Raw genomic sequence first — 22,726 nt, forward strand, 5'->3', positions numbered from 1 at the left:
TTATATTTATCGAATTATAAATTCAAATTATTCGATTATACTTTAAAATACAACCTTCTTAAGAAATTAGTACTTCGAATATAAAGTTTAAAAAATTTAAATTTGAAATATAACGATATATTTAATATATTAATCGATATTAACACTATTTGTATATTCTTGGCAGCCTGTACCCTTTACTAAAGGTATTTATAGAATCCTTTATATTATTTACAAAAGTACTCTAAAATTAACATAAAATAAATGTATTAATTCGATTTAATCTAGCGATTATAACGCTACTTTTTTTATATATATACGAATTTTTTTAGTATTAGTATTTTATTATATAATAAAAGTAAAAAAAAAAAATCCGGAGTAAATTCCACTTCTTATTCCTTTCCGTTTATAGGAACCCTATAATCTTTTTCGAAGACTTTAACCGCCTTTATAAGGTATAAGTACGACGGCGTGGGGTATTTAGTACTCTTACCGACTAGGGTATCCGCTAGATATATAAAGCTTTTAATAATAATTTTGCCATTATTCTTCTTCTTTTTTCTTTTGGGATTAGAAATAAAGGTAGCCCTCTTCTTACTATTATATATATAAGCTGGTATTGCGAATTCTCCTTCTATATCCTTATTAAAAGATTCATATAGCGTAGCTATAGAGGGACGCTCATTATAGTTAAATAGGGTACTTAATATTAGTACTTTACTTTTACTAGTACTTTAATCGTTAGCGAAAGCCTTTTCTATTAATTTTTTATAAAGTAATTCCTTATTACGGAACCATATATAATTTTTATAACTCTACGAATATAATTAAGTAAATTATTAATTAAACTAAATATAGTATAGGAATAAATATTAATTTTAAAAAACGTATTTTAAATAAAATCCTTTATAGTATATATACTATTTTTATACTTAAAATTAAATTATTTTACTACGCTAGCGAAGGCTTATTATAAATACTACTTACATTTAAAGTAGTCTACTTTATTACGTATTTATATAATATCGAATTTAATACTATATTTATTACGGAGAATTTTAATAATTAAATTGTATACTACTTCCTTATAACCGCCTTAATTAGTAAGACCATCATTAACTATACCTTCAATATAATACATATGGTTACCTCCTAAGTATCGGTCTATTATTATAACCTCTTCTTTTTTTTACTAGTTGCAGTCACTTAGTTGGCGGTTTAGTTAGCAGTTTGGTCAGCTATCTAACTAACTATTATATAGCTAGCAGTCTAGTTAATAGTTTAATTAAATTGTATAGATGAGGGTGCTATAGATAAGAGAAGTGTATGGCTAGTATTAGTTATTTTGGGTATAATAACAATGGTGTGTATAATTTATTGTTATATTGATTTATAGACCTATAAATATAAAATTTTAGAATTTGGGGATTCTAGTGCGCTAAACAGGACTTTAAAAGTCCGTTCTGAATAGGAATAGGGTGGAGCTCAAAATCTCGGCATTTACCATCAAAATATGGTTTAGGACGGTCCGTGCTGTTCCTTTGAAAAGTACTTCAGAAAACCTACTGCAGAGCCCGATTTCAGGGGAGCTAAACGCTCAGGTATAGCGGTATATAGTACATCTGTACAAGGGACATGCGGCAGCCGTTGGGCGATCATATAGACGGGAGCCCCCCCCTTGTGCCCTTCTTCTTTCTCTTTGATGATTTCCAAACTTAAAAGTTTCAATCTACAACTTGAGATTGGCGATGGGTAATGGTTTGGTTTGGACTTGTTTGGGAAATTGTGTTGATCCTACCTCCTCGAGCTCCTCTTCTTTATGCAGTTCACACCTTGGATGCTGACCTTGTGTGTGGGGTTGGAATGTTGAAACTCCGATAGAGTCTGAACTCTCGAGTCACGATGGCCGCTACAGAAAGGGTGAAGTACCTACAGGTGGCTATGGGCTACCTCTTGACTTCTTTGTGATCAAGACGACGCATTTCATCCATCACCTTCCACTTGCCACACACTCACAGCCTCTTCTAGTCTCAAGTCTAGATGGTTTAGTTGTTACTTGACAGGCCTCCCGCGACTATCATGAAGTTCCTGTTGGTTACCCGCGTGGAGCTTGCGTATGTCTCTGTAGGCATCTGTATTCCAAGGACTTCAGCGTCTCGATGTCCAACCGGGTTGCACATTGGGCTGCAGACGCTATAACTTGGCAATATCTTTGCCTCTAGTCTAGCTCCTCTTGTCCAACTCACTTCCTCCCAACCGACGGGAACCTAATCACATCTTTCCTACCGAATACCGTATTCTTCCTGAATCATCCATCCCCAACATGAATCCAATGCCATGAAGGGGCGCATGGATACCTCGACGCACTATACGGAAATATGTCAGTCCTAATAAGACCTTCTGGCCACCCGAAATCACCTTGCGACGATGATCTCATTCCGCCTACATAACACACAGAAATCCCACCCACGCCAATCCGACATCCTCCCGTCAACTACACAGCACGGCCACAGTATACTTTGCCGTTGTATACATACATACTACTTTTAACCATATCCTTTTTTTCTGCTGGCCAGATCTCTCTTTTTTGCGACCATCGGTTACATATCTACCTTGCGATTACAATTGCGATTGCGACCCTACGATAACCGCCATCCGATTGTCATCTTGGCGACACTTGGTCAACACCAGCACATCTCGGCCCAAACAATATTCCTCACGCGATGCCATGATCAGAGGTCCAGCATGTCGCTGTATCGCCAAAAACGGAGCCCCTTCAGCTCCCGACCGTTTATCGTGTCAACGCTCCTCATAACCTGTCTAGCAACCTATGCCCTCGTCCTCCGACCCTTCGCGACATCACGGTTGTTGCGCCAACCCGGAGAATATCAACAACAACAAAATGTTGCGCGAATCCTCGCAAGAGGTCACCACAAACACGAACCAACCGCCCCCGTCGATTGTCGCCATGTTCACTTGGCCCAAGACCAATGCGCCTTCATATTGGCCCACTGCGAAGACGAGGAAGCCGGCCTGATTCATTACCTGAGCTTCTACTACTGCACACTACCCGGTGCGAAACCCGTCGCCTTCGTCATCCTGACCGCATGGCTGGGCCTCCTATTTACCACCATCGGCATTGCCGCCAGCGACTTCTTCAGCATCAACCTCAGCACCATCTCGAGCGTCCTGGGTCTAAGCGAGAACCTTGCGGGCGTCACCTTCCTCGCATTGGGCAATGGCTCCCCGGATGTCTTTAGCACCTTTGCCGCCATGGGTTCCAACAGTGGGAGCATGGCGGTGGGTGAACTGATCGGTGCTGCTGGTTTTATCACTGCCGTGGTCGCCGGCTCTATGGGCTTGGTTCGCGAGTTCAAGGTCCAAAAACGAACATTCGTACGAGATATCGTTTATTTCATCATTGCCATCAGCTTTACCATGCTGTTCCTTTTGGATCAGGAGCTGCATCTGTGGGAGGCCAATGCCATGGTTGGCTGCTATGTCGCATATGTCATCCTGGTGTTTGCCTGGCAGTGGTTCACAGACAGGAGGAGAAAGACGAGACAAGGAGAAGCTGCTGCCCGTACTCATTATCATGGCTCTGCGCCCGAGCCATCAGAAGAGTTGGAGCCATACTGGGATGATCCAGACGACGATGAGGCAGCTTCTGTGAATACTCGGCCGCGCACTGCCCAGACCGACATCAGCGCTCTCGAACGTGGGCCTAGGATCGAGGTTGAGGGACAGGGAGTAGTTGCATCTACACCAAGCGAGGAAGAAGAAGATGAACAACGCGATCTGCATGTGGCCGCAGAGATGACTAGCAGCATGCGCGTCAACCGTCCCCGCTGGGGCCGAAGCAACACCACCATCACTCCTATCAGACCCAGTCTTGTCGGTGCTTTGGAATTCCGGTCGATATTGTCGTCAATACAAAAGGAAAGAAACGTACAGGGCGGCTACTTCCGTGGACACCGACGGGGACATTCCGACTACTTTTCAAATCAGCCATCACTACCTTTGATCCCCGAGGATCAGCTGTACCGGGGACGTCAATACACTCTCGATACTCTGCCGACCCTCTCAACCATCGTGTCAGGTAGGGACCGCGCCTTATCATCCGGACATTCGCCCCTTAACCTGGACAATTCCGGTTTACCAGCTATCCAAAGCGGTTCAGAGACGGGGGACACAAGCCCGCTACTAGCACCAGGGCCTCTACGTCCCAATGAGAGTCCCAATTTGCGTCCAGATACTAGGGGTAGCTCGACCACCCGAACCGTTGACGGCAGGCTTGCGCCTCCTCTTGATACCGGAGGTGTCAATCAAGGGCTGCTTCAGCATCAGTGGAGGAAAACGCCCAGGACACTAGGTCTACACCTCCAAATTCCCGAGAGTACCGGCTCCAGCAACCGGGCATCGCCCACTCTCTCGCCTTTCCCCATGTTCTCCGAGTCTCCCACCATGCTGACTCCCCAACAACTACCCGAATCGGCCTTTGTCTTTCCTACACCGTCCGAGAGAAGACGTTCCTCCATCGCCATCTTCGGCGGTTATGAAGAAGAAGAGGAACCCCTCAAGTATTGGCCCTACTCGATCCTCCCACCACCACACATCTTCTTCGGCACCCTCTTCCCAACCCTCCAAGGCTGGTCCGAAAAGTCGTGGTGGGACAAACTCGTCAGCTTGATCTCGGCTCCCTCGGTCTTCGTCCTCGCCATCACTCTCCCCGTGGTAGAAACCGAGTCCGAGCAAGACGATGACGACGAAGTCGAAGGGCCCGCTGAGTCCCCGGCCACCCACCTAATCCACGGCCACGGACAACCAGGGCACATGGCCGTCCCCGTCTCTATGGAGTCAAGCGCACACATCCGCCCCGAAACCGAGTGGCAGGAGTTCCGCCGTCGTACACGTTCGGCCTCTAACAGATCTCCCATGCGCTCACCTATGCGCTCGCCTCTCCACTCTCCGCTGACAGCTTCACCATCCTTCGTAACACTAGCCTCCCCGCGGACCAGGTTGAACTCGGAAGCCAGAGCGCACACGAACGGGCACACCAACCTCGGCGCGCAAGTCCAACAAGCGATGAAACTCAATCCTCACCAGCGCTATGGCCACAGTCGTCACGGGTCCCAACCGACCATCATCGAGGAAGATGAACACGGCGCCATTACCAACACGGGAGCCACTACCTTGGCCGACAACCACAACGACACAAACGACAACGAAAACGAAGAAAAAGCCTCCGAAGAAGGCTGGAACCGCTGGCTCATTTCCCTCCAGCTTTTCACCGGCCCCCTCTTCGTAGTCCTAATCATCTGGGTCAACACAATGGACGATCTCCCATCCCCCGGCCGCACTCTGTTAAAAATGACACTCTACAGCTTAATCTTCTCTCTCTCCTGCCTCGGCATCTTGTTGCTCACCACCTCCGCCGACAAAAAACCAAAGTACCACTTCCTGCTCTGTTTCCTGGGATTCGTGATTAGTATCGCCTGGATCTCAACAATAGCAAACGAAGTGGTGGGCATCCTAAAAGCTGTCGGCGTGATCTTGGGCATCAGCGAGGCGATTCTGGGACTGACGATTTTTGCCGTCGGGAACTCGCTGGGGGATTTGGTGGCTGATGTTACTGTTGCTAGGTTGGGCTGGCCTGTTATGGCTTTGTGAGTTACTCCCTCCCTTTTCTTTCCCTCTTGATCTTGATCTTGAAAATATCGTATCTCGGAAACAGTTACAGTTACTAACCCCACTCCCCAAAACAGAGCAGCCTGCTTCGGCGGCCCCATGCTCAACATTCTTCTTGGTATCGGTCTAGGAGGGGCCTGGATGATTGTGTCTAGCGCCAACAAGCACCACGCCAAGCACCCCGAGCTGCCGTTCAAGTACAAGCCTTACAAGCTGCAAGTGGGCGGGACGCTGATGATTTCGGCGGTTACGGTGCTGGTGACGCTGGTGTCGTTGTTGATCCTGGTGCCCAGCAACGGGTGGGTGATGAATAAACGCATTGGCTGGACGTTGATTGGGATATGGACTGTGGGCACGGTGTTTAATTTGGTCGTGGAGACGACGGGGGTTTGGACTGATGTTAGGTAGTGAGGGGGGGTAAAGGGGGAGGGAGGACAGAAAAGGGAAGGGAGGAGGAAGGGAGGGAGGAAGTACCTAGCGATGATATTGACTTTATTCTTGATGATTCATGACGTGATTGGAGCTGAGGGGTATGTATAGTGCTACGTATTGAGCGACAAGCTCTCTCGTGCATGTGTTCGTCTTGGTATATATTGATGTCCTCCACCTCGATGGGTTTCCAGCAGCCGGTTTGTTTGTCTTCTTGCCGCGCCGCATGTTGGTCGTTGGCTCCAAACTAGGAGTAGGTCACGGACTGACCACATATTTCCGACGACAAGTGATCTCTGTGAAGCAATGCACTAGCTTCGACGAGACAGAGTGATACAAGGAAAGGGGAAAGGAAGGGTTGTACAGCAAACGGACACCTCAAACTCTTTATCTGTACTCTTGTCAAGTAGGGTCGGTCGGGTACGAAACACTACAAATTTCTCAGAAAAGGCTTCCTGTTCCTGATCACAGAGCTGTTGTCGTTCTTGTTGGATTTCTTTCTCCATGAACGGAGTTTGGATCAAAGCAAGCAATCAAACGGCCAGCCACTCCTGAGTCACTTGGCGATTGTGTCACACCTCGACCTAGAACAAAAATATGGCTCATGCACACACACCAACTTACGGATACATATATATCTCCCGGCGGTCCGCTCCTCAGCCTGGCTTTACCAACCCAGAGATTCCCCTCCCATCCATCGGGCATCTTCACCTTACTCTCGTCCTTAGACCTACCTGTCAGTGTTTTACTGACCGCCGCCCAAGGAAGATAAAAGAGACAGCGCCACTGACTGGGGAGTTGAGAAACAACTAAGAAAACCAGAAGACAGACACAAAGGAAAGGAAATGTGTCACGAATTCCGAACCCGCTACGCCCCTCTGCTCCCACACCAAAACCGTCCTCACCCGCTGCGGACTACTCCCCTGTCAAGCATGGCCTGGAGTTTATGAGCGAGTGGAGGGGGTATCTTGCAAGGCGCCTTGGTGTCGGTATAATAACTCTCCTCGTCCTCGTTCGGGATCTTCTTCTCGTTCACGATCTTCTCCGGGAATAAATTCAGTGAACGCGACTACTACCTGTAGGGAATCAACTAGACATAAAGAAGATACACCTGACAGGGGAGGAGGAGGTAACAGAGAAATCATTGCTCCTGGTCAGCATCAGCCTTCTGTGTTAAGGTTCGAATCTGGAGGGAGTAGTGGAGGAGGAGGAGATAACAGCAGATTGCGGACGAGGTTGACGGAAGAGCCTACGGAAGAGCCTGGAAGAGGAGGGGGAGGACCTAGAAGACCTGGGATTCCTGGGGGGCGATGATGATTCGAGTTCGAGTTCGAGTGATGATGAGAACCATAACCATGGGAGTGGTGGGAACTCAGTCAGGAGTGGGAAGATGTAGGTAGGGTGTAAACCTAGCAAGCACATGCTCGAAACGACGCAAGTTAATAAGTGCCAGGGAGGGAGGGTTCGCAAGATCAGTCCAGCATCGACCTATATAGAGGAGGGAGGTTACACTTTCTGAGAACTGAAGCATTAGTGAGCGAATTATAGTGATCGTTTTGCATTTTCAACAAGTTTTCGAGCGAACTGCACACACAGGAGTCAACACTATGCATACATTGGATATCTTGGTAAGGTCGGGTGAATCTCACTGCAGGATCGTGACACTCACTCCTCGTTTCCTCGTTCCTTCCCAACTAACTAACTTGAAGTCTTGAGCTGCTGCTGCTGCTGATCCTTCCAGAGAGACGGGAGGCTAGGGGACTCTCTCTCTCTCTCTCTCTCTCTCTCTCTCTCTCTCTCTCTCTCTCTCTCTCTCTCTCTCTCTCTCTCTTTCTTTCTTCTTTGCGTTATGACAAAATGTTTTTCAACTTCAACTTCCCTTTAAAAGTTCTCTTCAGTTTCTTCCACTTTTAGCCAAATCACCCCATCCATCCATCCATCCATCCATCCATCCATCCATCCATCCATCTTCACTTCTTCTGAATTGGTTCGCGTTCTTCTTTTACCACTCACACTCTTCCTGAAGGGGGAAGAAAGTCAGATCATGTCAGGTCCTTCGTTACCCTTGCAGTGATGATCAAGTTCCATTCATGCCTTGTCTTGTGGTGATCATGAGTTACTTGAGTGAAATGTAGGTAGACTTGAGGTTGTTTGTTGTGTGAGTTGACAAAAGATCATCATCATCATAATGTTCTGCCCTCTACTACTATATATACGTGGTTTCCGCTTGTCTCTATCTACTGTGTATTGCCTCTGTAAGGTACTCAATCGTCAGGGTTAGGATTACCCAGTGACCGTGACCATGCCATTGATTGCCATTATGAAGTCAGAGAAGGGGATTCAAGTCAAATCCTGAACAGGCGACGGAGGTATCGGTTGTAATCTTTCACTGGTCAGAAAGGTTGATACGCTCGTCAACTCGTATTACGTGACCTGTAACGAGGTCATTCAGTTTATTACACTCGGGAAACCCAAAACCAAGGGCCCATATCATGATATTCAAATAACTGACGACCGTCCGTCAGCTAGTCAGCTTTTACGGCGTACTATGTCTTGTTTTTTTATCTAGCCGTTTTAACCAACCCGGCTTCCGGTTTTTAGATCCTTCCCTTTCCCCAACCGGGGGAAACTCCGATCCAATCGTCCCCTGTCCCTGTCCCTTCTTCCCCTTACGTAACTCCTTCAATGCGTCCGGCGATCAACGATCTCGCCTGCTTTCAACAGGGCACTCATTCCATCGAGATTAGGGCCCTGAGGTCCTCCCCCCTGTTTCCTCTCTTGGTGTTGTTGTTGTTGTGGTTGTTGTTGGTGGTGATGTTGAAATTGTTGTTGCTGATACTGATGTTGTACCGGACCAGCGCCCATCTGTTGGGGTGGTGGTGGTGGCGGGATTCCATACACAGCACTAGGAGCAGCAGCATTCGTTACAACAGAGGGCGCGTGCGCAAGCGATAGAGCCCTATGGTAGCCTACGACGGCTTCGTCAGCTGCTTCTCTAGATAACGAAGGTAGCTTTCTCCACGGCATACCATTCGTCATGGGCAGGCTAGCAAGCGCCGGCGGCTGCCCTGCAGGCTGCTGCTGATGTTGCGGCTGCTTTTGATGCACAGGCAAGGGACCCGTGGGGTATGGGTGGTGCGGTTGGCCTGCCTCGTAGGAGTGGGAGGAGCTTGACGAGAGCAAAGCCTGTATCGGCAATGGGCCGTCAGTAGGGGTCCTTGGATAGCCATAAGACGAGGCCGTGGAGGCCGAGGATATGCTACCCGCTGAGGACTGCTCCTTCTTCAACGCAGGCGGATATCTCCGATCGCCGCCAACCAAGCCAGGTGGGGGACCAGGGCTATTGGTGAGACTTCCTCTTGGGAAATAGCTGCTGGGATCGTTCGTTTGTTGTGGCCCGCCGGGTAAAGATCTATGGCTATCAAAGACATCGGAGAAGGATGGTAGATTCTGTTGAGACTGGGGTGTGCTTAGCGGCTGTTCCTGACGATGTTCATCTGGTCGGGCAGTCTCTGTTCGGCTCGGTAATGGGTAGTTCCTCGCACTAATGTTGAAAGCAGTGGGTGATCGTTGTTCTGGAGACCGTCGGTCCGCGTGGGCTGTACGTGGCGAGTGCATGGAATCGTCATGATACGACCCCGGGCTCAGTGCCGCCGAGTGATGAGAATCCGTGGTAGAGACAATGGAACTTATCCTCTGTTCCCTGGATGGTGGTGGTTCGCTTCCGTGAAGACTGTCACTACCACCACTGTCACTCCGACATGTCCTGGTGGGCGTGGCAGCAGCGCTACTGGGACCACCAGATTCCGAGAGCTTCACTCGCTTTGACGAGTCCTTGTCTGTGCCATGTGTTAGACTCTGACTGACCCAGTCGAATAGAAGTCATTGATCAGACGAGGACGTCGCATCATACGTACCTTGAGATGGGAGAGAATGCTTCGTCTTGAAGTCCGCCAAGTACTGCATGTACTTTTGGTATTGAGGCGTCTTCTTATATTCGGAAAGTTCAGCGTGATACTTTTCCTTGTAAGCCTGCGCTTTGGACTCATAAGGCTCCTTCTCAGCCGGCGTCAAGTTTTGCCAGTTCTCGCCAACTAACTTGGCAATCTCGGTGAATGAGAGGTTACGGCCCTTGAGGTCCTCGCGCATCTCTTGAAAGGGGTAAACGTGTTAGTTGCCTTCCTGACGCGGGACAGACGCTTTCCAGTAGGTGACTTACTGTTGGAAAAAAGCACATAGGCTGACGGAGGTCTTTCCGGCGCATTTTCGTCCGCCTTTGGGTGTCTGCGATACTTCCTCTTGGTAACAATGACAGTCCCAGGTTCTCGTAGCTCGAGCTTTGGTGGCTCAGCACGAGGTACAACCTCTGGTGGCCTGGAATCTTCTATACTGGGCTGTGCCAAGGGAGCCAATGAAGCTTCTGGCGCAAGCCCTCGGTAATTTGCTATCCTCCTCTGGAGTTTCTGTTGGTTCGTGTCAGCAGTCGTGCCATATTGTACCACGGATCTTGTAGTACGCGGCGGTAAAATGATTGCTTACCCGTCTATGACCTAATTTCACGCCTAGGACATCACTGATGAACCAGGTGTGTTAGTCAAACTTCCATCATTTTGCCCGTGGAAGTCCAAACAAAATGCTTACAGGTCGGATTCCGTGATATCGAGAATAGTCTCCCATGTGTCGAAACCCTGCTCAACAAACGCATCGAGATACTGACTGATCCCTAACTCCCCAAAGATTGCTGCTAATTGTTGCGCCATCGAGTCCAATTGGTGTGATTTGTGATGCGCGGTGCACCGACGAGTCGAAGTTCCCAAAAAAAAATCCCTGCACCGAAGCTCAACGAGAGCTTCTTCCAAAAGTAATTGATGGTATCAATGCCTGGTTGCCACAAAACCAACTATTCCCCAGGTGCATAGGTGAACTCGGAAGATCGGATAAGGTCGTCGTTAGGTTGCCAAGCGACAAGAGATCTGGTTTCGACTGCAGTGCCGAATTCGTGTGGATGGATCGCTGTGGTGGGTATGGCGTGAGCTCTCGAATCAGAGCGAAAACAAACCGCAACCAAGGCCGTGAAGGATTGAAACAGGGCTGGGCTTTTTGATGAAGCTTTTGAGAGGGAGAGCAAGAGTAATTAATGGCGGTGATGGCGTCCTTGGAGGATCGGAGGTAAATCGTCTTGGTATATTGGGCGGAGTATTACAGTCCTCTGATCATGACGAAAGCCAGACAATGTGCACCGAGGGGCTGCAAGTAGGGTGCTGAAAATGGCAGGTTTATCTGTAACAAGAGTCTCGGTCAATGGTAAAGTCCAGTACGCGATCCAGATTATGACATGGGAATTCTTGGAGCCATGACCCATTGGGGTGGGGTGAGGGCAGAGATCTCGATGACAACCCCAGCACAGAAGACAGGTAAGGAAGTCTTCGCGTGGTACGACATCGGCACAGGCATGGGTTCGGCTCTGATACAGCTACCGGGCGAGAGGGCATTGGGAGGTACATACTTGTACCAGTCGCCTAAGTACCTAGCGGGGCAGCCACAGGCGAGGAGCAAATGGTGTGAGATGGAGCTTATTCCAGCTCTTTTCAAGCTTTCTCGCGTCGCCGGTGGAGGAGTGAGTGGACGGTGAAGCTCAGGACTTTGCAGAACGGCTGACCTGTGGAGGTTCGCTTGGGGGGCCTTTTAAGAAGATGGAGCTTCCAGCTGTCTAAAGAGATCTCTATCAGCATGGATCGACGTCGGCGGCAAATCAGTGTAAACGGCGAGTGGACAATCGGGTCAACTTTGAACATTGGCGAGTTTTGTGGGTGAAAGCACGCCAACCACGACCACAACCGCAAACTGCCTAGACTCTCTTGACCAGACTTCCTCAACGTTCGGGCGGCGTGATGCCACCCTCAATGCGCAAAAGGATGGTAAGTGCTCTTTGGGAGTTGCTTTCCGACGTCTTGAGATGATGTGTCTCCCACTTCTTTTCCCCAGAGCAGCCTTGGTCCCGTCTTCCGTTCGGGTAACCAGAACCCAAGCTCGCAAAAAGCCCCTGAGCAGCCAACTGAACGGGGGAACCTCGCCCCCATGCACTACATTGGGGATTATTGGGAAATCCAAAGAGGCAAGAGATCTGCTGTTTGACACTGTGTGCAAATCCAACGCCAAGTGGACGGAGAATGGGTATCACAAGATACATGTACCATACGTTGAGCCACCAAGGCTTTTTCTTCGCCTAGGTGAGTTTGTCTGTACTGTATCCGGAGACATAGACTGTCGTCACGGTAACGGCGCCTATCTCCAGACCATGCGCATGTTGGGGTGAATATGGATAAAGTCAGGGGGGAAGGCTGCCGCCGTACAAGGCAGCTACATTCGGAAGCGTCTGCGGTATGTAGACGCACAGGGGAAAGGAGCAGGAGCAGGACAGAGTGGTATGTATAACATGACGATGATGCCGTGGTGCATTCCCACCAACTCCAAAGCGCAATTGGAGATGGATTTGTTTGTTTCTTGGCTGTGTGAAACCCGCGGGAGTGAACAAGCGAGGGGAAGGGGGAAAAAGTGTTCAGGTTGAATAGCAAAAGGGGAGGGGGGAGGGGGGCCGTGGCAGCATCCTACCTTGTTCTTGAGTTGAGTTGACGTTGTGAGATGTCTTTGATCTCTCTCTTGGGTAACCGTGACCGAAACCGTGGATTGTCGTCCGGATGGTTGTTGGCCTATTTATCCCTGAGTGATAGTCGTGGTGGCCGCAAGGTTCAATGTTGTTTGATATCTCGATGCGAGGTGGTAGCAGCAAGTGATGTGCTGAGAGTTGAGGTAAGTCGGAGGTTCGAGATGGGGAAGGAGGAGCAAGTCTCGAAAAGAAAAAAAAAGAATCTTGTTTCACAGGAATCTTGAATTGACAAGTCCAACTTGCAGAGACAAGGTTGACAAGGAAGGGACAAAAGGGCAAAGGCAAGTACCGAGAGGGTTGGAGCTGCATAAACAGAGTGTTCGAGGCTCTTGAAGCCAGATGCAGATGCCAGGGCGTAGCGGTGGTGCGGCAGGAGCAGGGCAAGGTGGGCGGCCAGGCAGGCACAGGGGAAAGGGAAGGAGTGGGATTTTGTAAGAACTGAACTGGAAAGCGCCCGTTGACAGGTACCTGGTACCAGGTACAAGCCTGTGGGTTCTGGGTTGCCCATGGGCAATGGGCGAGTCTACAGTACGTACAACTAAAAGAGTACCGTCTCTCCCGTCTATCGTGGGCACCAATCCGTGCAATCCCCAACCCCGAAACATGGAGCTCCAGCCGGCGATTCCAATCGACTCCTGGGGACGGGACCTGGGACTCCTCCCGCTGCCTCGCGTATATAGCACCGACAAAATATCGTGATTAAAAGACTGGAATGGAAGACCCTGCTGACCCGGGATGGCATTCGGAGCAGAGCCAGGTGGGCAAAGTACACGGTACCTGACTGCTGGGTCGACTTTTCCACAGTAGAATCGGGGACTCTTTTGGGAAGATGGAACTCGTGGCGGCTCCGCTTTCCTCGCTCCCGGTTGCTCAACTCGTGCTCGTGGCGGGTCTAGAGCCTTTCCCTTTTCGAGTTGCGAGGGGGGGAGGGACCCGGCGGGTTCTTTCCTCTCTGTCGTGATTCCACCTGTTTGCTGCTGCTATTGTTTCAGTGCAGTCAGTCGGGTCGTATGAGAGAAAATTCCATCTCGAGATCATTATCGGATTTGCGAATGTCGATCCAGGGCAACCGTCGGGTTTGCCTCTCAGCTCCATTGCCTGGCCTGGACCTGGCACACAGTGTACCGAGTACCCGTTGGACGTCAGGATAGCCGCAAAGGGAATCGCAGGACCTCGGACTTGGTACGTACTATTAGATGTTAGTGCGCGCCTGTAGCGGAACCGAAACTCCAAAAAAGACTGGGCGAAGGTCCCCTGATGGGGCTCAATTTTTAGTGCTTGCAGTTCAGCTGCTAACGTGCACTCACGCCTGGGTCTGCGGGTCTCTTCACCAGATTGGAGTTAAGGAATTCCAGCTGGTTGTTAGCGGTGGGCATCACTGACGGCGTCAAGGGCGTCTCTGTCAGGGCAGTGCAGGACAGCCAATATCACGAGGCTGTGGTCGTATCAGATATGTCACTGGGGCCACCTCGTCTGCTTGATGATGGACTGATCTTCGGTTGGGCGGATGGTAATTCTGGATGTAGATACGCCCCAGGAAATATTCAACGTCAAACCAACACCAAGACGATGACGGTGAGAGGCGTATCTGAAGGTCAGCAATGTAGGACAGGCCGGAGACGGACATCGTTCCACAGATGCCAACCCTCGGGTGCGCGTGTACAATGCAAACGACTCCGTATTTGATGCCCCGGTTTATTTCCCATCTAACTTCATCGGCTGGGATGTCCTTTTGTTTTTATTAATTTCATGATGATTTCATGCTGCTAGTTGATAGTCGTCTAGCTTTGTTCTAGGATGACCCGTCGATATAACGGTCGAATATCTCGATCACCATTCGTGGTTTCGTCATTAAGCTTGCCGCTACCGAAACGGGGGGGGATGTAAGTAGTAGTCGGTACGAGGATCGCAAAGTGATGGTGACTGGTGAGGGAGACATCGCGATCCTGAAAACTGGAATCCGATCACGATTCTTCCATCCAGGCTGGTGTCCGGATGGGCAATTGTCCAATATTGGCCTCTTACAAGCCATGGAAATATCGAGATTCCCGTCCCACCATGTCCTGTGACTGGCTCAGCCGCCATGGGGGGGAAATGTTGGGAAGGGGAGTCGGACAGTCGCCCGGATGTCACCCGGACACAGTGAGGTACCGGGTCTGGCGGTGCCGCCGTCGTGCCTGGACTGCCTGCCGTGCAGTGACCTCTCAACTGTACGCTGCAGTGGGCAGCCGGGGCGGTGGGCAGTGAAAACCGTGGGCGCCCGAGCAGAATGCTTTCAAGGGCCATAGAGGTACGGGAGCCTCCGAGTCCAGTATCCCTGTCGGAGCTTGGAGAGCCAAGAGGGTCCCTGTCAGTCAAGGGCTGCCCTGACGCTCAAGCCGAGTTCCAATAAGAAACCTCCGGCTTTTTTACTGTTCGCCTATGGGATCCAGTCCTTCCAGGGCGCGAATGCCATCAAGCTCGGAATGAAACATCTTGAGGACGGGCAGGTCTGACTGCCGCAAAAGACCCGACAACAGACATCAGAAAAAAAAAGATGCGCAAAGCCTAGCAAGGAAAGTCAGGACGAGAAAGGCTGTGATGGGCGGAGTGGGAAAACCCAAGCGGGAAACAGTGGCCAAGAAGAGGATCTCGATCGTTATCGAACACCATAGGTACACATGGAAAACGTACGATTATGATGGTCTCGACGGGGCCAACCAGCCAATCAACGCGCCCCTATCCACCTCTTTTTCCCCAAAGTGGCCTGAAATTCCGTGGCCTGCACGGGCGACGCGGCATCGAATTCCCCGTGACCGTTAAGATATCAAAATGTTCGCTTCGAAGGTCTCCTTTTTCTTTGTCTTTTTTTTTCTTCCCAGAAGCCGAATTGGCATCCTGTCAACGCGGTTCCCGGTTGTCCCTGTTGCAATTGACATTGTCCTCTTGTCGATGCCAACAACCTCGGGCTCGCTTGGCAACATCTGTGTTCTAAGCCGCATGGCATGCATGGTCAACGACCGCCATCCTCGATACGGGCTTTGGCCGTGTCAAATAGTTTCCGAGCTTTTTTCCCCTTTCTCTTTCCACATCCACACACATTGTCAAGTCTGCAATTTTGCATGCCGTCAGACATGGCACATGTGCCTGTTTCTAATAACAGTCTCAATTTCTGACTTCATTCACAATCGATCGATTGCGGGCCGTCGTCTCGGATGGGATGCGCTGCTTCTGCCCTGTGTAGCACGCAAGCCAGTTAGCCAGCAGGTACCGGTACGTAGGGGGGCACCAGATTGTCTTATCCGACCGTGTTTGTACCCTGATCGGCGTTCTGTACGGGGAGACGGGGATTCTGGCGCCTTGTTGCGAGTTCAGAACCCTTTTTGCTGCTACTGGCGTTGTCCTGCGAGTGAGACAGGAAGCGGGGAGTCGGAATGGTTCATGGGTTCGAAGTTGAAGGTCTCACACGCTTGTTACCCGCTGGACGTCATCCTGCACAGCGCGCTGCGCTGCGCTGCACCACTGGCGCTGCTGCTTGCCCGCCATGCCGCTGCCATCTCGTTGATTTCCCCTGTCAAGGCAAGTCAGGGTCCCCTGCCCCGTGTGAATGGCCCAATGGCACACTCGGGTCTCCGACGTGCATCGCTGGATTTATGAATCGACGTTTTGCCTGGCGATCGAGCACTCTGCTGAAGGCTCGAATCGAACACCACCCCACCATTTCATCTGCTCACTGGTCGTTAATGGTCACGGTCTCATTTGAAGCCCACGATGTTTGGGGTCTCACCATGGTTTCCCATCCGAATATCTGCTCGTCTGCTCGGCTGCCACAGGTTCCGCATGCCCATGAGCCTGCCGATGACCAATTGATTATAGAGACGATGCTATTCTTTCTTCTTCTTTGATTGCTCTCTCATTCCTCTCATCCGTCGGCTTCGCTTGATTTTGGGTTTTGAGATGTCGACTCAAAGCCAATGAGACACGTTCGCTAATTCAGAGGCACACTCACCTTCCCCGGTGTACACAGTATCCCTTTAACGGTGCAAATTTATCGTTTTTAGCGTCCCCCACAAGATACCAGTGAAACTTGTTGACGTGGCCTGTCAGCTAAGCACTTCGCTCACAGCACTAGTAAATGCTACCAAGGCTGGGGCGCTTGAGGTATCTGCCACGCCAAGATGTAGACAGGGACCGCTAAAAAAGAGGAGCCGCCGATTGGCCAATTTGCACCGTTAAAGAGATACGCTGCCACCAGCAACGGACCTTTTACACTAGCTGAGACTAGGTACCAAGAAACATCATGTAATTGCACGGGATGCCAGTTCTGTTCGGTGTCGGATAGAACATGATATTGGCAATCTGTTATCGAGCAAGCGTGGACCATGTTTCGGCCAGTCTTTTCGAGAGCTGAACGAGCTCGGCTTCATCCAGGGCAAATTAGCGGTCGACGTCTCGCAACTCACAGAGACATCAAATCGATCAGCCCAGGATGTACTCAGCTAGATTGCCGTCGTCGTCCCATGGGTCGGTGGGCAGCTCCCCCGCCGCGCCGCGCCGGAGCTGGTGCCGGGCTGATATAGGAACCGACGTCTTTAGCGATCCTCGGCCGGTACCTGTACGGTAAGCATTCTTTCAAGCTTTTTGTTTCAAGACGGTTCCGGATTGCACCACCGAAGCCATCTGGGCCATCCACTTGGATATCTGTCCGCCGGACATCCACCTCCCTCTCCGGATTTACCGATATGGTTCTCGGTTTGCTGCCGCTATGTAGAAGCAATCCGACGCAGTGGTTCAGCTGTACAGCGGTGCCGTCGTCTATGGGCCCCAGGCCCCCAGGCCCCCATCCTGTGGCCCGTCGGCGCTGCTGCTAGCTTTCCGTCCAGATGGTGCAGGTCGGTAGGTAACCGTTGATGCGATGGGGATGGTGATGAAGTCACAAGGAGGTGGTGATGTGATGGCGGTGGTTTCTGTCGTCGACTCGTCGGACGCGCGCGTCAGGTCTAAGTTCTTGGATGGATCATGGGAAAGTCTAGAACGTGGCCGCCCCATGGCCAGGATCTGGCAGGCAGCGGCAGGCCAAGCGAATCTGGTAAAGTGGCATTTTGTGGCCCGTACGGCGAGCGGACCGAGCGTGTGGCTTTTTCTCAATCTTGCATCCCACTTCCATTCCACTTTGTGGGGACTCGACAACCCACGACAACCCACGACACGCTAGCAATTACATGAACCACCACGACACCACTCGACCACCACTCCTCGTTGCTGGAATGGGGACCGATTGTGGCTATGATCAAGCAAAGCCAGGAAGACCCAGCACCGCACCAGCTTGTCGATGCCACGTCCATGCCACGGTTACCAATTCAGGACGTGGCCCGAGGTCAGGCGGAGGTCAGGTCGCTGGCTCCCCAAAATTACCCCAAATTCTTACTCCGGCCCACCCGATCGCCCTCGCCGACCGGAGAAGCTCCTATCTTCCGTCTTCCTTCCAGAAGCCTTGTCTTGTTCGGCTTCGGCGAGCCGAGACAAATGGTGATCGTCGCAGCTGTCTGTACGACATGATACCTCTAGCTATACGCCAACAAGTTGAATATCGAAAGCTAGACAAGCAACAAATACGACGTGGAAAAGAGACGAGTTAGTATCGGCGTTTCACCACTGGTGAATTACCGCTTTTTCTCTGTCGATTCGCTTCTTCGCTCTCGTCCAGCGAGAATCTCCGTAGCACCCCCTCGGCCCCGTAGCCTCGTCGCATGCACACATCGTACGACGTCCATCATCAGCCGCCGGGGGGAGGGGAGTGAATGGGGAAACGATTATCCAGACGATAAACTTCATGTACCTGCCAACGCCCGGGCAAAAACCCAAGTACCAGAGACTTTTGGCAACTTCTCTTCCCATCGCTGCATCAATCTCACCACAAACCGATATGAAATTAACTCGGGCAAAAAGTCCCCTTTTGGGCGCGTGATGAAAGCCGAATAATACCGCCAAGTCTCATTCAAGTCGGATTTATCCCCATACTATTTTGGCCAATTATGTGGTTTGCTGGGCTGCATGGCCCGTGTGTTCCACACATGTCCCTGTTACTACCTAGCTACTAGCAACCGAACCACGTTTACTACCATCAGCTACGGTACTGAACAACGAGTCTGGAACAGTGGCTAAATAGCAGGTAACGATAACTTCACCATCTCTAACCGTCCCGCCGGCTACTGCGTGCTGTGCTGTAAGTGCATACTAGCCCGTTGTCCGATTTGCTGCTTGACTCTTCTGGAAGGCATGTGCCAAGAGCTGACCGAGGAACCAGCAAAGGAAGCACCGGAATAAAGTCCAAAACGTCCCAAGTACTGTCTACAAGTTGCCATGGCCCACGGCCCACGGGAACATCGTAAAGTGGGCTTTTGTGGGCTTTTGCGGATTTCCCGAAACCAGTGGCCGTTCCTTGCACGTACTGCCGCGCGGTAATATGTAAGTTACGCGTATGTAATTACGGTAACAAAACGCAGGGCGAGACACACGACACCTGCAAGGCGCTGTCGGGTGTCGAGCATGCCACTGCGTCTCCGATCATCACCAAAACACCCGACAACCTACATACCTACGCTACTGTAGCAACTCCATCAACGAAATGACACGAGAAGAGACCAACAACATGTTCGCCGGAAAGGATACCGAAGAGTCTCCAGTGATGGTATCTGCCGCGCTTGGAGACCACTTTGCTCAGGTGAGGAATTCCATCTTCGCCCCCCATCTCCATGTCCATCTCGGGCCATACCCCGCCATGCCTCTCATCTACAGTGGGCTTCTTCCCCTGTTGTTAGAGACGACATCACCGCACCTCATTCTGTCCCGTCTCGATGCTTGTAGGGACACCATACCACATCAACATCCCGACAACACAGTAAACAAAACATCGAATCTCAGATGATCTCTGTTTGAGATTCAGCCCTATCTCCGTCTCGACATTGTCTTGATCTCCCATTCGTATATTTATATCACAACCTCACTGATGTCCTGCATGCTCTTGCTGACCACTTGCTCGGTATCGTGTTCGTCGTTCTAGGCCCTCAAAGACCTGGCTAGGTATGGCATGTCTCATCCATCTTTACCATTCCTACATACCAACATCCCCATGGGCCATGGTGGCAACGTCGGCATTCCGAACGGACAAGCGGCCCAAACGGAAGCCCTTGTTGACCGCCATCTCATCTCACATCTGTCCCTTCGTTTGGCGTCCCTTTCTGTTGGGTTTGGATGCGTGACAGCGTCTCGGATCCCCCATGCCCCCCATCATTTTCTCGCCCCTGTTGCTGTCCGCCTCGCATATGCCAAAATGCCCCCCTGGATTTGCAGGAATAGCGATGCGTATAGGGGACCAGCAGAGGCGCGGTTGATCATCTCCGGGGAAATCCAGGATCTCATGCTCCCAAGGCCAAGGGTCAAAAGTGACAGCTGGACGACGTTCCAGAGCCTTGAACGTGCCGTGCTTCGGACAGGCCGTCTAGCAGAATCAATAGCGGCCGCAAGTGTCTCCGTTGGCTTTCAAACCCGCATTAGGCACGGCGGAAAAGCAGATTTCACCATCACTGATTTAATGCCCGAGTGGCAACGGAAAGCACTCCCCACCCGTCACAACCACATCACACAAGTTCATGCAAGCGCATTGGGACATGAAGGCCTAGAACCTTATACCCAGCACTTGACCCTGAGAAAATCCCTTCTTTCGCGGTAACTGGTACCAAGGACGGAGTACCCCGTCGGTACCACGTGAAAGTGAGCGAGTTTCATCTCGAGAACTTCAATCTTGAGTCGAGCCTCGAATTCGCAAGGCGCCGATTCCGATAGTGTGTCGTCTTTACCCCGGCCCCATTCCGGTCCGGTCAGTCCGGGAAGTGCCCATCCGCACGGTACCGTATCACCATTCACCACCACCACCACATCCTCCGTCCATGTACCTACTACGCAGTATACACGACCACCCACACACACCCTTTTCTTCTTTCCCATCCAACCCCCGGTCCATACCCCAGAGTGCCATCTCATCTGTCTTCCCGACAACTGCACATCTAGCAGCAATCCTTGCCTCACATCCCGCCGCTATTATGTCGGCATCAGCCCATAGCTGCTTGGGGGTGTATTAGGTTGTCACTGTGTAGCATTGTTTCGTCCGTCTTTCTTGCGCGATCCCCCTTCCCCCGTCGGCACTCCCTCCGATCTATCGCTATCCTATGATATGTCCCCGACGGTCTTCGGACTTTGTTCCGGTCCGCAATATTCTTGGGCACGGGACACTATGGGATTGGGCTTTGATATGTGCTGGCTTTACATGGGCAAAAGTTTTGCCACCATCGTCACCTCTCAAACTCCATCCGCATCTCCATCTGGCATCTCTCCGATCCTTCTCGGGAGCCGGAAGGGGAGGATGAAAAAAATGGCATGATTTTGGGATGAGCTGGTCAGGGGTTACAGCCTCAAAGTGGATGATGGGACATGGACATGGACAACAAACATCTCAACTCCACACATGAGCATGGTTTCTTTTTGTTTTTTCTTGTCGTTTTTTGCCTCCTCCAGCTGTCAAGCATCGTGATCACACTCGCTCGGTATTCATCACACTACACTACCTACACTTCATACCTTGTCATCCCCATTTCAGTCGTAGCCGCAGGCGGCCGGACGGACGTTTGATCTATCTACCGAGTCCTGATCTTGACTGGTTCACATACGAGCATACGAGCTTATACGGAGTCGTCGATGTCGTGTTGTTCAAACCCCCAACTTCAAACTTGCCTGACTCGAGCACTCGTGACGAATTACTGATTCGGGAATGACTTTGCGAAACTAACTAACCTGCTCGCAAAAACACAGAGGCGAACAAACAGCCACGACTCTCGAAGCTAGTCTGACTAGACTGGAGAACACCCTTGATCAACTGTTGGCTTCCATGGAGGCGGAGGAGGAGGACAGCAAAGAGGAGGTCGTCGAGGGTCAGAACCACGGCCAGGGCCAGGATAGCCAAGCCAACGGTGACGGCAAGGGTCAACAAGATCAGAGCAAGGGCAAGGATGAGAAGTGAAAGCAAAGCCACAAAGAGCCTCGGACGCAGATGTGGACGTGGATGTGGACGGGAGCTGCTTCCGTTGCTGTCTTGGTGAAGTTGTCTTCCGCTGGGCCGGAGGAGGAGGTGAAGCTTCGATGGCTGGGACTGGGGACTAGGAACTAGGGACTAGGGGCAGACAAAAGAGGAGGAGCTCTCTCCGGTAGGAAGTAGGATGGCTACAAGAGCTGGCTGGGGAAGAGCTTACGCGGCAAGAGGATAGACATACTGGTCAAAGAGGTTGGAATCTACCTAGAAAGGGGCTGTAGAGACACTCGGACAAGAGAATTGTTTGGGCGGATGATGATGCATAATGGAGACATTCACTACACTACAGACTATAGACTACCTAGGTTAACGATGATGTATTGGTTGACGTATGTCTATAGGGCGCTTCCTGAAGTGATTATTAGTTCGTTCGGTCTTGATCATTCAGCCTCTGTCTAGTTCCTGTTCAACGTCTCGGTCAACGATCGGTCAGTGTTCGGTCGCCGGGATAGAGTGGGGGTGTAAGCGAGTGGAATCAGGAACGAGTGGGATAAGGGGGAGGCGAATTTTCGAAGATGGGAATTTGCAAACCGGAATGAATGGGTGGAGGAGTTGAGTTGGACTATTTCGATTGTGATTCGGTTCCGTTGCCTCGGTACCTTTGGTGTAGAGGGAGGTTGCGGTGAAGGCTCGTGTCATAGAGGGAGGGTGTACTTGGTTTCTTTGGTAGATATGGGTACGTAGTCTGGATAGTTCCTTCATCATGAACGGTTATCATCGTTGCTTTATACCCGTTATTCCCATTTGACATGTGGTATTGTAGTGTAGGCCAAGAGGCTCATCGTAGATCATTGCGTTGAGGCTCATTCATGCATGGTTCGGAGATAAGATCGTCGATC

At 50.8% G+C, this 22,726-nt stretch overlaps 5 protein-coding genes across 5 annotated transcripts; 3 read left to right on the forward strand and 2 right to left on the reverse strand.

The window, feature by feature from the left end:
* Window positions 1-2,724: 2,724 nt before the first annotated feature.
* B0H65DRAFT_565333 (Sodium/calcium exchanger protein-domain-containing protein) lies at window positions 2,725-6,548 on the forward strand (the record flags this gene model as incomplete). The annotated part of the gene is made up of 3 exons (XM_062830283.1): window positions 2,725-5,645; window positions 5,745-5,966; window positions 6,229-6,548. 3 exons carry the CDS (start codon window positions 2,725-2,727, stop codon window positions 6,428-6,430), a joined length of 3,345 nt encoding a protein of 1,114 aa, XP_062687492.1. The 3' UTR covers window positions 6,431-6,548.
* Window positions 6,549-8,333: 1,785 nt separating this feature from the next.
* On the reverse strand, window positions 8,334-11,341 carry B0H65DRAFT_67962 (uncharacterized protein). Its single transcript, XM_062831269.1, has 5 exons — window positions 10,738-11,341; window positions 10,636-10,669; window positions 10,316-10,559; window positions 10,014-10,247; window positions 8,334-9,935 (listed from the first exon to the last, which is right to left on the reverse strand). The coding sequence occupies exons 1-5, from the start codon at window positions 10,854-10,856 to the stop codon at window positions 8,779-8,781; spliced, it is 1,788 nt and encodes a 595-aa protein (XP_062687493.1). The 5' UTR covers window positions 10,857-11,341; the 3' UTR covers window positions 8,334-8,778.
* Window positions 11,044-13,153, reverse strand: B0H65DRAFT_67932 (uncharacterized protein). The gene is made up of 2 exons (XM_062831268.1): window positions 12,709-13,153; window positions 11,044-11,376 (listed from the first exon to the last, which is right to left on the reverse strand). The coding sequence occupies exons 1-2, from the start codon at window positions 13,070-13,072 to the stop codon at window positions 11,231-11,233; spliced, it is 510 nt and encodes a 169-aa protein (XP_062687494.1). The 5' UTR covers window positions 13,073-13,153; the 3' UTR covers window positions 11,044-11,230.
* Window positions 13,154-15,437: 2,284 nt separating this feature from the next.
* Window positions 15,438-16,688, forward strand: B0H65DRAFT_454050 (uncharacterized protein). The gene is made up of 2 exons (XM_062826179.1): window positions 15,438-16,468; window positions 16,530-16,688. The coding sequence occupies exon 1, from the start codon at window positions 15,575-15,577 to the stop codon at window positions 16,397-16,399; it is 825 nt and encodes a 274-aa protein (XP_062687495.1). The 5' UTR covers window positions 15,438-15,574; the 3' UTR covers window positions 16,400-16,468; window positions 16,530-16,688.
* Window positions 16,689-18,960: 2,272 nt separating this feature from the next.
* On the forward strand, window positions 18,961-20,722 carry B0H65DRAFT_68014 (uncharacterized protein). Its single transcript, XM_062831270.1, has 3 exons — window positions 18,961-18,968; window positions 19,059-19,466; window positions 19,806-20,722. The coding sequence occupies exons 2-3, from the start codon at window positions 19,371-19,373 to the stop codon at window positions 20,472-20,474; spliced, it is 765 nt and encodes a 254-aa protein (XP_062687496.1). The 5' UTR covers window positions 18,961-18,968; window positions 19,059-19,370; the 3' UTR covers window positions 20,475-20,722.
* Window positions 20,723-22,726: the final 2,004 nt, after the last annotated feature.

This window comes from Neurospora tetraspora (genome assembly GCF_033439725.1).
Source record: "Neurospora tetraspora strain CBS 560.94 chromosome Unknown B0H65scaffold_1, whole genome shotgun sequence".
Classification (NCBI taxonomy): Eukaryota; Fungi; Ascomycota; class Sordariomycetes; order Sordariales; family Sordariaceae; genus Neurospora; species Neurospora tetraspora.